A 13,142-nucleotide genomic window follows, 5' to 3' on the forward strand; every position below is an offset into this window, starting at 1 on the left:
TGGGTCTTAAAACCCACTCAGCTGCCATTCTCCTCATCTCTCTCAAGCTACCAGCACTCTGCTAACTGCAGAATGTCCTTAATAGTTTCATCCCACAGCTTTTATATATCCATGGAAATTAAACTTCTGGTAGTCATTTAAAAAAATCTGAAAATTGATAAGCAGTACTTAACTGAAGAGGTGTCTCCTTTGAGCTCATGTTATAACATCTTTAAAAACCTTTAATCCTCGAAAGCTCTCTTACGTATCTGAAGATGAGCAACTGATGCACTCAGATCCACATTCTTCTCTCCCACAGAGCTTTTCAGCCATCTCCATGCTCTTTAGGGCACCCTCCCCCCCCCCTCCTCTCCTTGCAGTCTGGCATATCCCCTTCAGTTGTCTCTAATTCTTTTAAAAATATGCCTCGGTCTACTGAAATGGCACACTTTGTAACACAACAGATGGGTAACAGAGAGCATGGTTCTCTACTGGAGTAAAAAAGTATATTACTATTATTGTTATGTGTACAGTATTGGAGAGTCTAACAGCCTCAACATACAGCAGCTTTGTAAAGCTACCCATTACTGCTAATTTTAGTGCTCAATTTTCCTACCAAACATTAAGTAAAAAACAAAGTCACTTTCCATATTTCCAGTTTCTCTTTTAAGTGCATTTTGAAATTATGGATTTTTTGTTATGTTTGCTACGCTGTACAGAAAGACAACAATAGCTGAGATTACAACGATTAAAATCTCTCACCCTAGAAAACCAGAATGACCACTGGAAGCACAACAAAAGCTGAAGAACCTATCTCAAGTGCAGAAGAGTATCAGTTAAACGTTTTCCTAATAGGTTTTAACTTGTCTTTGGGCTTTGTGTATTTGTTAAGTCTAATCTGAACTTCAGAATTAAGGAATGACTGAAGAAAGTCATCTTTTTAATCCTAGTGTTACAATAAAATATTTCCAATAAGCAAATATTTTGTTTTGTCCACATTTAGATATCCATGAATGTGTGCTGCCTTAGAATAGCTGTATATGTAGGTCAACACAACATAATTTTCTTTCTTTTCTTTTCTTTTTTTTTCCTAAATTGAACAAAATTCCTTGCCTGGTTTTCAGTGTTTGATGCCACATTATTGCATTACCCCACCAAAGCAACTGATTGGATCTGTTCTGCACATGTGAATTAGCACCTTGTTAATTGCAGAACACATGGGTGCTTTTTTTTTCCTAAGTAGAGGAACCTATTTGCTCTTCATTAACTGAAATATGTGCATGGCAAACGTATTATGAACATGGCCTCATTTCCTTTGGATCCTCTCTCATCCTCATTAAACAGAGCATATTATTACATAGTCATCTAGATTCATTTTGCAGCGCAGCATGTAATGATAGTGATTCTGTAATACTTTTCATCTGCATCTCTTTTCCTTCTGTGGTTATCCTTTGTTTTTAACTTTTCCCTTTCCAAATATTGCGTAGTTCACCACATGTTGAAAAGTCCTCTAATTCTTTCATCATTTTTAATTTATCTTTTCCAACTATATCTTAAACAGTAGCGATCAGTCCTTCTATAGCAGCATCACAGAAGTCATTTATACTTCAGTGAGAATCCCTAAGATGACTTATCATCTACCGCTTCTAGGGAAGTCTGTACATACATGTATATAAACAATGGAAATTTTTAGCATCAGAAATAGATGTCATATTAACTTCAACACTTCTGAAGCTTCATCAGAGACAGTAAGTCCTGAAAACAAACTGCAACTTTAGCTGATTATAAGATTTTTTTTTTTCTTGTGAATATTTTATTATCCTGTGAAATAACAAACTTGAGAGCTGGAATTAGCTCAAATTTTAAGAATATAGATAAAATGTAATCAGAAAATATATCTGTCATTGAAAGTGATTGTATTTTGTGTTGATTTCACAGAGCACCCACAAGTGACCTTTCTCCCAACATATTTTTGAAACAAGTCACTGAGAGTTCAAGCTACTTGTCATGGCAGCCACCTCAATTAACACATATGAAAATAACTGTTACTTGGAAACCCAGGACAAGATAAAACAAGAGGAAATACATAATGTCTGAATGTCCTCCAGTAACTATGTCAAGACTAAGCCACCATGCTCTCTTAAGGGCAGTTTCTGTTTTCCAGCCTCAACAGTACAGTATTTGCCAGCCACAGTGTTTGTGCTACTATTCATGGAGTGTTTGACAGCAGCTTTAATCTGTGCTATCCATCTTCAGTGTCTCTACGCTACTTACTTACTACAAGCTTTTTTCCTATCAGTCTTGATAGTGAAACACTAGTGGACAAGAGGTCCAACAACTGTCTACCCTTTCTAGAGAAAAAAAGACCATACCTTTGGAAATTGTTTCTGATTGATCATCAGTACTAATATGATAGGTGAATCACTTCCAATACTTTAAGTCAAAACACCTTATCCAGCAAATAAAGCAAAAGAAAAGGTTTTTAACAGTCTTCCTCTAATGTTAGACAGTGTATCCACTCTTACACTACTACACTATGCCACAAATGAGAGTGGAATGGAAAAATAACAGCAGTTCTTTAGTATGCATTTGTCTTCAAGTGCCAATTTTACCTACTTGCAGAGGGCAACTGACTTCTGATTTTGTTCTGCAATTCTCATAGACCATTTCCATACCAAACATTTAAGGCTGACCACCCACCATAAACACCTTCTCCTGCGTTTTTTTCCCATTCCTTTTAGGTACTATTGAGGTCTAAATACTGTCATTTATGTCCAAAAACTCCAAGAAATTTATTGAAATACCATCCAGATAAGAACCAGGAAGAATTAAAGCATACAGTAGGTGACAGCCTGACCTCTCATTGCTAACTAAAAGTTAAAGGATGTTAATGAGGGCATTATCCAAATGCCTCTGAACACTGGCAGCCAGGGGACACCAAGCAGCTCTCTAGAAAGCTTGTACCAGTGTTTGACTGGTACATGGTAAAGAGAATTTTCCTAGTGTTGCATCTGAGCCTCCCCTGGCACAGCTTTGTGCCACATCCTCATATTCTGTCACTGGCTACTGGAATTTAAGCAATAAACAATGCTGGTAAAATTGACCTTAGTAAGATACCAACCAAAACTCATTTTTTTAAATGGTATTTCAATTATTTTGAATATTCATTACTTTTAATTATTGATTTGTTATATAATAGTGCTCTAGCGCTCAGTGAAAGCTTCCACAGAAATGTCAGTTTTGTTCTATTAAACAATAACAAAATTCATCCATATCACAAAACAGCAACTCAGTGTCATTCTAAAAGTGTTACAAGCACATTCCCATAATGTATATCAGGAATGTGACTAAAAAGCATATTGCTACCTGAAAAATTCTCTGTAAGATATAATTGCTCATTGAAAAGAACAGTGGCATTAGATGATTTTTTCCCATTGTGTGTCAGAAGCCTGTCATCTCAAAATTCATTCTGGCTCCCACATTATAAATACACTTCAGTATTTCTATAGGCAATGCCAAAATAATCAGCAGGCACTCAGTGACTTTTGCCAACAAAAGCATGACTCTTTGCACAAGAATTTTCTTGCCATTTATAAACAAAGGCATTTTGGAAGTCCATGCCTGTGATTGGCTGTGGCAACTGATACACTCCACCATAAGACAAAACAGATAGAAAATTCTGATTTATTAGAAACAGTAAATATTTTACAATAACTCTATTTAAACATATAACATCTATGTTTAAAGAGGTTATTCCAGTCTATTCTTAAAATAATTTAATGCGCTAAATATTACGTGTTTTATGCATCATATACTCAGGAATTCAATCAAATGCTGTGAAAAACCATCCTGCAAAATCAACAGATGAGTAATGCTAAGCCACAAAAATTGCAAACTCACAACCCTCTTACATTAAAAAATACTGAACATCTTACTAAGAGACAACTTTGAAGTTAAACTTCATTTTGATATGGAATAATCTCAGTCATTTCTGACAAAACTTCTTAACTTAAATGTATTTGATCTCCAATCTTGTTGACTGTTTCAGCGTCGGAACACACAAAGGTTAATCTCCCATGTGCAGCAAGCTGCAAAATGCCCCAACCAACTCTTCTGGCAGCGTGTCTCACCAAGCACATGGGAAATTGACAACTTCACTGTTCTTCTGCTGCCCTTACTATGATGATCATGGTAAGAGAAATATCACAGCGAGGAGGGCCGAGCAGAAGCTGGATTTCTTCTCCAGCTATGCACCAGATATGGTATTTTCTAAATACAGCAATCATAGCTAATGTAAATAACTTTTAGGCTTTGTCTGAAGACCAAATATTACAGTTGCAATTTTTATTTATGTTCCTATAATGGAATTAGGTGACACAAGACAACATACTTACAATATTTTAGTTCCTGTATCTAGGGAAATTGCAAGAAGCAGGAACACTTCAAAATGCTAAATATTCAGTTTGTGATCCTTTGATGTTCACCAAACATGAAGTTCTTACCTCCTCTGCTCTATCTACTTAATTTTGTGCTCTCTTCTTGATACTGCACAATTTTTATCTCTTATTTAAGAAGAAGAATGCCCTGGATAAGAAACTAAAAAAGTAGAAGTCAAAGCCATCTTCATTTTACTCCACTTCTATGAATTTAAAAAGTTAATATTGCATGTGGTTCACACAACAAAAAGAAGGAAATTACTTCATTTTTCTGCAACTGAAAACTCTGAGAACTGAGGTTTTATTCAGATTTTTCTCTGGGTTAGGTCAGGTTTGGGTTGTTTTCTGTGTTTTTTTTTCTTTTTTCTGTGGTTTATGAGTTTGTTTTTGTTTTCTTAGGGTGCTTGGGTTGTTTTTATTTTCTTATTTCAAATTTCTACTGAGTTTTTCAAGAGATCACCTCACTAAAAATAAGGAAAAAGAAAGAAAAGTTCTAGAAAACAGTTCAGGATTTGATTCATGCAACTGTGTCATGCCAAAGAACAACACTTATATACTGTTCTTCAAAACACACATAGCAATACCATAAATAAGAAAACACTGCAGGTTGATGTAGTTACATTATACAGAACACAGAAATTCGTAGTTTATAATACTTCTGTCCTGGCTCCTAAGATCGTGCTTAGTCTACAAAAACCCAAAACAAATAAATAAAACTGCTCCTGAGCAAAATAATAAACTGACTGAAAAATAACCCCACTTTGTCAGAATAAAGAAATATATGCCTGCAATTGTTTTCTTCCTATTTCCTTTGCCACATGCAACACAAGTTTAGGTTGCAGTTTTCCAGACTCACTGAGCAAATTGGTCACATAACTCCTCAGTGGAAATTAGTTGGCTAAACTCACTGTTAATTCACATGTTAAAAAACTGTCCTTACAGCTGAACTCTTCTCTGAGGGACAAAAAACAAAACAAAACAAACCAACGCACAAAAGCAATGACTAACTCACATACCAGGTAACAAAACTTATAAAAAAGTAATTTAAAGGTTTTGTCTTACCTCATTAAATCTTGTCACAAGATCTTCTACAGCATTATGTTCACCATTTGGGCAAGAAAGAATAGTAGCAGATATGGAAGCTTTAATACAAGGAAGCTTGCTTTGACACTCAGCGTTACCCAAATCCCTGGTTAAGAAGCAGAGGTAGTCAATGGGTAAGACCTTCCGGTAGAGCTCCTGCTCCTGTTCAGTGAGAATGCTGGCAACCTCCTCTGGGAACTGAATGAGGTGCTGCAGATCAATGAGCTCCTTGCTGATACCAGCCACGTTGGAGGGAAGGACACTGGAGCCAGCCATAGATGTACACGCTTGACGTTCTGAAACAAAACAAATAAAAAATTTATTGGGTTTCTCCTTTAACTCTTGGATCGGGCTGTGTGAAAGTGAGACAACTTGTTCCCGTTGCTCTTTTAAACCATTCATTCATTTACTCAGCATTATAGTACTTTGAAATTACTTTATATTTAAACGACCTAATACATTCCTTCCTTATACATGTCTAAAACTGCAGTGGGTAATGCGATATTCAAAGACTGTCAAGCTACCTGCCAAAATGTGCTCGCTTCTTGACTTATCCAAACACCTGCTGCAACTACCTGCAAGTCATGCCAAAAGGATCATTTTGACTCTACTTCACCTCCATGTCAGAGTCTGTAGTACAGACTGAGGCAGTGGGAGTCTCTTGGCTCAAGAAATAGCGTACAATGATATAGCAAAACCTTTGCAGTTAGTGCATTTCTTCATATTCCTCTTGCTGTAAGATACAACTCATCTGAACTCACTGCACTGTTAAAAAAAAAGTCCAAAGTTACAAAATATTTTTCATTCTTCTGGAAAAATGCATATATTTGGGAGTATGCATGTTTTATCCATTATTACAAAAGATTCATGGTAGTTTTATAATGTCCTAACAGCAACATCCCCAGAAAAATAAAACTTTTCCTAAGATGGAAGAAGCCAGACTTTGTAAAACCATGTAGGAAGCCTGAAATATCAACACAATGATTCCAAAATAGTGAGTATGAGTCTTCTGACATGATAAGTTTAGAATAGGCACTCTGAACAATAATTTTTCAAAAATTACTTAAATATATAAACACTCATATTAGCATATTTCTTCCCAGGAAGAAAGAGTTTATTTTTCAGTGTTGCTTATACCTTTAGAGGTTTTTTGCTCACATAATGGATTATACACTCCAGATCTACTTTGTAACTTGACTTTTTTCATATCAACGCATTCTCATTTCACACATGGTGCACATCTTCCTTCTGTTCTCTAAAGCAAAATGTTCGTACTGACTGATTACAATTCATTCCCTTGTAGCAAACAAAATATGCTACATGGTTTTTCCCTGGCTATATTCTTTTTACAGAAAATGTGATCAAAAAAGACAGAAAAATGCCTTTTCTTCATGTAGTTCACGAAAGGTTGGAAGATAAATTACACCAGACCTAAATAAAGTTGGTGGGCTAACAGAACCTGTTGGGAAATTTTCAAGCACTTAAACACTTCGGAAAGAGCCAAGGAGTAATCATTTCTGAGCATAGACTGGCAAGGAAAAAAGTAATGGACTTAATTCGCTGTAAGAAATATTCCAGTTAGACAGTACAGAACAGATGCAACTCCAAGGACAATACAGATATGAAGAAATCTGTCACTGAAACTCCTGCAAGAAAGATCAGAGAAAAAGACAGTTAAGAACACCATGTTGACATGTTGATCCTGTTTTGGGCAGCGGTTGAATCGCTGTGAGTTTCTAGGTTTTCTTTCAGTGTTGGCTTTGGTTCTACATGGGGCTCCAGTTCTGCTCCAGTTTTGTTTTCCATTTCATTGTATGCAGATCAGTTCTGCCTTCTTTAGTAAGAAAAAAGTTCTTGAAAGCTCATTTGGGCTGTTTTTAACTTTATAACAGAATTTAAGCATGTGTAAAAATAAAAACAATGCTCATTTGATATCATAGAAGTTGCACATTTGCATATATGAACTGAACTATCACCGTCATAAGCAGAAAAAAAGAAAGAAGAGGATAAGGAACTCAACAGAAAATCTCTTCCCATCCATTTGCCCCCAGAAGACTCCTTCCCAACTCACACACCTCCCAGGCAGGATGAGCATCCAGGCAGAGAAGCAGAGAAGTGCTGTTGTGTCCACCTCTCCTGTGCCTCATGCTACAGTCAGGATGTACAGGCTGAGCCTGTGCTAACATTCTACTTCATATTAGCTACATACTTTTGAAGGGAATCTTGCAAATAGCCCCACTTATAGTGCTGCATCTTGCAGTCTTAAGAGCACAGAAGCTGGATCCTTGTCAGATGAAACAACAGCCTGATGGGTGAACAATCTGCCCCCAGGGGGCAGTTAAAGTATCCCCATCACCAACAAGTCCTCACCATCAGTGGCACCAGGTTCTGGACAGGACTGAGCTCAGTTTGGGTAGAACTTGGCTTGGCTGCAGGAGATCAGAAAGCACACGAGACAAGATTTGTACGGCTAATCTAACGTCACAGAAATAGATGCTTTGCTGATTCAACATTATTTGGCAACTACAGCTACAGACACTTAATTATTATCTATCAATATTATAGCAAAGGAAAGCATAGCACCGTACGGACTACCAGTCAAGTAGCTACTCAGGGAGGAGGAAGAACATACGGTTGAAGATGAGCTATTCCCCAGTGCACTGCTTGCTGATGAGATTTTGGATGCTTGTAAGGAATCCTCAAAAATTTACCTTCTCCATTACAATACCAACAACAAAAACTTTCCAGATTCACACTTTCAACAGGGCTACACTGCATATTGTCCCAGAACTGCCATGCCTAGGTATAGCCCTCCTCAGTGCTGCTTCTTACTGTTTCACACATCTAAGAACAAGGCCCTAAACAGTGAAAGGACCGGGTGCAAGAGGACTTATCCACAGTGCACTTCTAGACTCCCTGAAACTGCTGGAAATGTATCACCCAAATTTCATTTTACTCACTGCCCATTGATCAAGACCAGCAGAAAGCTAATGCATTTTCAATGCATTTTCAATGAAACTGAGGGACAGCACCATGCTCTGTTGCAACATCTTAATTTTAAACAGCTTCATTTTAACAGGAAAAAGAAGCTCTCAGAAGGAAAATCTTATCATGGAAGCTAAGATGACTGGTCACAGGCTAAATAAGATCAACCACCATTACTGCTGCACTTGGAGGGAAATACAAACTAAATAAACTCTTCCTGTTTCAAAAACTGAATTACAGACTAGTATTTTTAAGTCTTTGTTAAAATGAAAGAACTAGAAAAGCATTCTGTCTTAAAAGCCCAAGAAATAAGCCACTGCAGCAGAGCGCTGCTGATATCCAAGGAGAGGAGCACAGTCAAGCAGAACTGTAAAGGCTCATACCTCATGGCTCAAGTGTGGATATAAATACTGAACAAGTGGAAATATAACTTATTCCTGGAATATTTTTACACCTATAAATATATCCATAATTCGCATCCTTGCACACAATGACTGTTGATATACGTCACCCCTCCAGAATCTGATCTTTCATCTTTCCCTCTTCTAGCCTCCTGCGTTCTGTCACAGAAAATCCAGGATCCCCACTCAGCTGCACCACGCTCCCACCCATGATTTACACCCCGCACAAAAGTCTCCTCCTATGCTCTCTTTCCGTACTAATCTAGCCCTTTTTTTTCTGGACTCTTTTTTTGTTTCTTTTTCCTGTCTATAACTTTCATAATTTTTCATGTCAGAAACTGATCTGCATTGCTCTGTTTGCTGGTTTCTGCTGTGAAACTTCCTATCACTCCCATCTACAAGTCCTCCAGCTTTCTGTTGTCTCTTTCAGGAAACAGATGCTATCTTTCTGCGCTTCATAGTCTTGGGATTAATTTGCAGAATGAAACTGCTTTCGGGCAAAAATCACAGACTTCCTGCTTAGAGTTAAGGCAGGGGATAATTCTCAATAAAATTAGAGAATCAGCTGCCTCTGCAGCAAGTTGCAATATTCTTTGTGTGGTGCCATGTCAACTTATAGCTAAAACTGCAGAAGAAAATGGGAAAGACCTTCACTATTCATTTGCAAGTTGTCTAACACTGGAGTTGACAGATTCGTTTATCCTTTTGATAAACAATCTAAGCAGATAATCTTTTAAAGAGGAAGCATTGCTTCTATTAATCAAAACAAGATAACCTCTGCCAAGCATTTAAAGAGGACTCACAGGTTGACTTCATTTCTGATATGCATGGGAACAAAATGCCTCATCTTCTCTAATAAAAGAATGGGAGAAAAATACAGAATGACTGCTCTGGAGAATTATTCAGCCCCAGCACATCAACTCTTGAAAAAATGCTATCTGAAGAAATTGTTCTTTTGCTTTTTTTCAAAAAAGAACTTTTACAAGGTTTTACTAAGGAGCTCTTGCATCAACAAATAAGCACTCAACTTCTATTAGTATAAAACTTAGAATTTTCACAATTCTTTTCAATTTTCAGTCTTTAATTTGTCTATGCTGAATAAACAAAGCCCAAGTATTTAAGTAAGTAAATCCCCTGTGCATGTGTGTTTGTGTGTACATGAAAGTTCCAAGATAGTCTTGAAAACCTGGATTTTTGCTGATCTTCTTTTTTTTATTAAACTGTATTATGCTTGTGTTTGATATATGAGCATGAGACTGATTTGTGATTTTTTGAAAATGAAAAACAAGGAGCTCACTTTAAAGAAAAATGAAAAGATACTTTCATCAATAAAAACATTAAATATTCTGCTGAAGGGCCAGTGTTTATTACTGTAATCTTTCATATTTTTTCCACGTTTCTATGTTCTACTAAACAGTCCTTGTGCAACATGCATAACTTCCTAGCAACAAAAGCAAAACAATCTGCTTATTTACCATATTACTCGTAAAGCTAAAATTAAAAGGTGCTTATTTCTTAGATTTTATTCCATCATTCACACAAATTATTCGCTGATACACAACGTGTTATAAATGTTGAGCTGCTGCCATCAGTTTTCTCTAAGCAGAAATTCAGTACTGGCTTTCAGCGAATAAACGGAATTCATAGAAAGACAGAAGGAAAACAAATACCGCCCTGAATGTAACCACACAAATGTCAGAAGTGCTAATCCTGCCCAAAATTACAGTTGCCAACCATTCAATTTGTACTTTGATAAAATCACGTCACTTTCCATGTGAATTCTGACCAAGTAAGGACAGTGGCACAGAATTACTTTCATCCAAACTCAAACATATTAACTCTTAAACTGATATGTGTAGGAATCTGCTATGCATCGTTACAGAGAGAATTCACCCAGAAAAAGCCACTTTCTTCTTGAGATAAGTACAATTTAGCAAGAGTAAACTTGCCAATGAAATGAAAGCTGACTCTCAGAGAAGTCTGGTGATTTGACAAATGAGGTAATAGGATTATTAGTTTTATTTCTAGGCTGCTTTTCCTTCCGTACTTATCTTGAGAAGAAAAACAAAAAGTATTCTCTATTAGGTATTCTCTATTACTCAAAATCAGTGGTTTGAAAATGATAAACGCGAAAATTAGAAACATTAAACAAATGTTCTCTATCTAGAAGGCTTCTGGGAGAAGTTCCTGTGAAAACCAAGTGTTCTAAAGCAGAAAACAGGTTTCGATAACCACAACAATAAAAGTAATTATCAAGGATATTATGACATCTTATTATTCAGTTGACAACAGACTGATAATAAACATTGAGTCCATGAAATTATACTGCTGTGACTGAAATTATACAAAAGTCTTAGGGGATTATTTTTTTCAGCCATATTAAAAGGTAATGCATACTGTAAGTATCTACATCAGTAAAAAAAAATATTCCCATTGTATCACTATCATGCAATAACTGGATTAATAGAAGTGTTTTTAGAAAACAGTGCTACAGACATCACCCCAACTGTTCCTTTGCAATGTGCATTACATTTACAATGAAAACATGAAGAAGAGACAAAGGTGAACAACTGTCAATATAGATAATACAGAAGAATTCTGTTCAAAAAGAGCAAAAATACAATAAAAACTTTTCTAGAACAGAAAACAATTAGATATGGAGTGCATGGCAGTTTAATTGAACACAAGCTTTAGATACAGATCATTATAACTGCGTCCTATAGGCTTCATCCTATCCCAGTACTGCAACAACCGAAACAGCGAGTTTATTCATTTCCTGTTTGTCTGCTGTATAATTAAAAACATTTCTCTATCTTTTAATGAACATGAATTCACTGCCATCAATTTGGAATGCAAATAACTCACTCCAGTATTGAAGGCCTGATATTAAATTCAGTAGGAAGGTTGCCATAGAACATTATCAAGGGCAAATTCAATTTCACTGCAGAAATAACTGCAATCAGTGGATCCTATTTATTCTGCAAATTTACTTATCAGGTAATTTACTAGCCAGGTAATCAAAAAATCGAAGACCTACACTTTCTCTCTCAGTATCCCTAAACCAAGCAATGTGAGTTACCTCTTAAAACTGTGTGCACTGTAAATTAATAGCAGGGAAACAGTGGAACCATAAGGCATTCATGCTAAATAAAACTGGAGCTTAGTATGACCTGAGCATCAGTGAGCAGAAGATAATATTCTGAGAAAAGGGAGATTCCCAGACAGTGATTTGAAGAAGATGAGATTAATTTACCCAGGGTCTGTAAGGAAAATAATCTGTTTTCAAAAAAGTAACATCACAGACACACTCTGGATGCACTTTTTCAGGTTTGAAACAGAAACAGCAAACTTCACAGCTCGTTCGTGAATAGATGCTCTGAGTTTAATTTGACTGTGGTAATAACAAGACAATTGCAGAAGGGGCTCTCCAGTGCTGCAGCCATGAGTTATCACAGCAGGCCAGATTAAAAGAACACTGGTTTCTACAGAACAGTGGGGAAAAGGTGGACATCACCTGGAGAAGTCAGAATTTTGCTGGAAATAGATCTCTAAGAAACTGTAATGCCTAAATAAATATGTAGGTCACTCCAAAAGTAATGCCTCCTATTTATTTCTATGGAAACTACAACAGATACAAAGAGCACAAAAACACTGTAGAGCAAATTCTCAGCTATTTTTCAACACAGTCACCACCACTACCTATGCATCTTCACCAGCAATGAACCACAGCCTGCACACCTGCAGAGGTGACCCACTGTTGCCACAGCTGAAATGCACTACTGACTCTCACTGTGTGCTCACATCTACTGTTTGACCTCCATAAACATGCAACAAGCATTCATGAATGTCAGTGGGTCCCATTTTTCCACATGGAGGAATTCAATGACACGTCTTTGCTTCATATACACTTCCATGACAGACACCATTATGTCAGACTGCCCCTCTGCTGCCATCTGTCACACACCAACAATATGTAATGGAATACTGGTGGGATGATTCAACCTCTACTGCCATACCACCACCATCCACATCTGTTATTAAGGGCCAACATAATAAACTAGGAGGCATTATTTTCATAGCAGCCTTTGTATTTCTATTCAGGCTGAGATTTTATCATTGAACAGAGTCATGAAACCCCTGAAGAGAACTTGACAAAAGGCAGCATCACAATGACGTATAAGTGAATTAAACTACAATTGCATACCACTAAATCCTGATCTCATGAGCTGTGCACCACAGAGGCTTTTGCCAGAGACAA

General features: G+C 36.8%; 1 protein-coding gene across 1 annotated transcript in view; it reads right to left on the reverse strand.

Moving 5' to 3' along the window:
• PLCE1 (phospholipase C epsilon 1) overlaps positions 1-13,142 on the reverse strand; it is a gene marked incomplete at both ends in the record, with an annotated part of 120,794 nt that overhangs the window by 45,122 nt on the left and 62,530 nt on the right. The window contains one exon of the mRNA XM_079535377.1: positions 5,478-5,794. Within this exon, the coding sequence (XP_079391503.1) occupies positions 5,478-5,794 (317 nt within the window). The remainder of the gene's footprint in view (positions 1-5,477; positions 5,795-13,142) is intronic.

The sequence above is a fragment of the Tetrao urogallus genome (genome assembly GCF_951394365.1).
Source record: "Tetrao urogallus genome assembly, chromosome: 5".
NCBI classification, from domain to species: Eukaryota; Metazoa; Chordata; class Aves; order Galliformes; family Phasianidae; genus Tetrao; species Tetrao urogallus.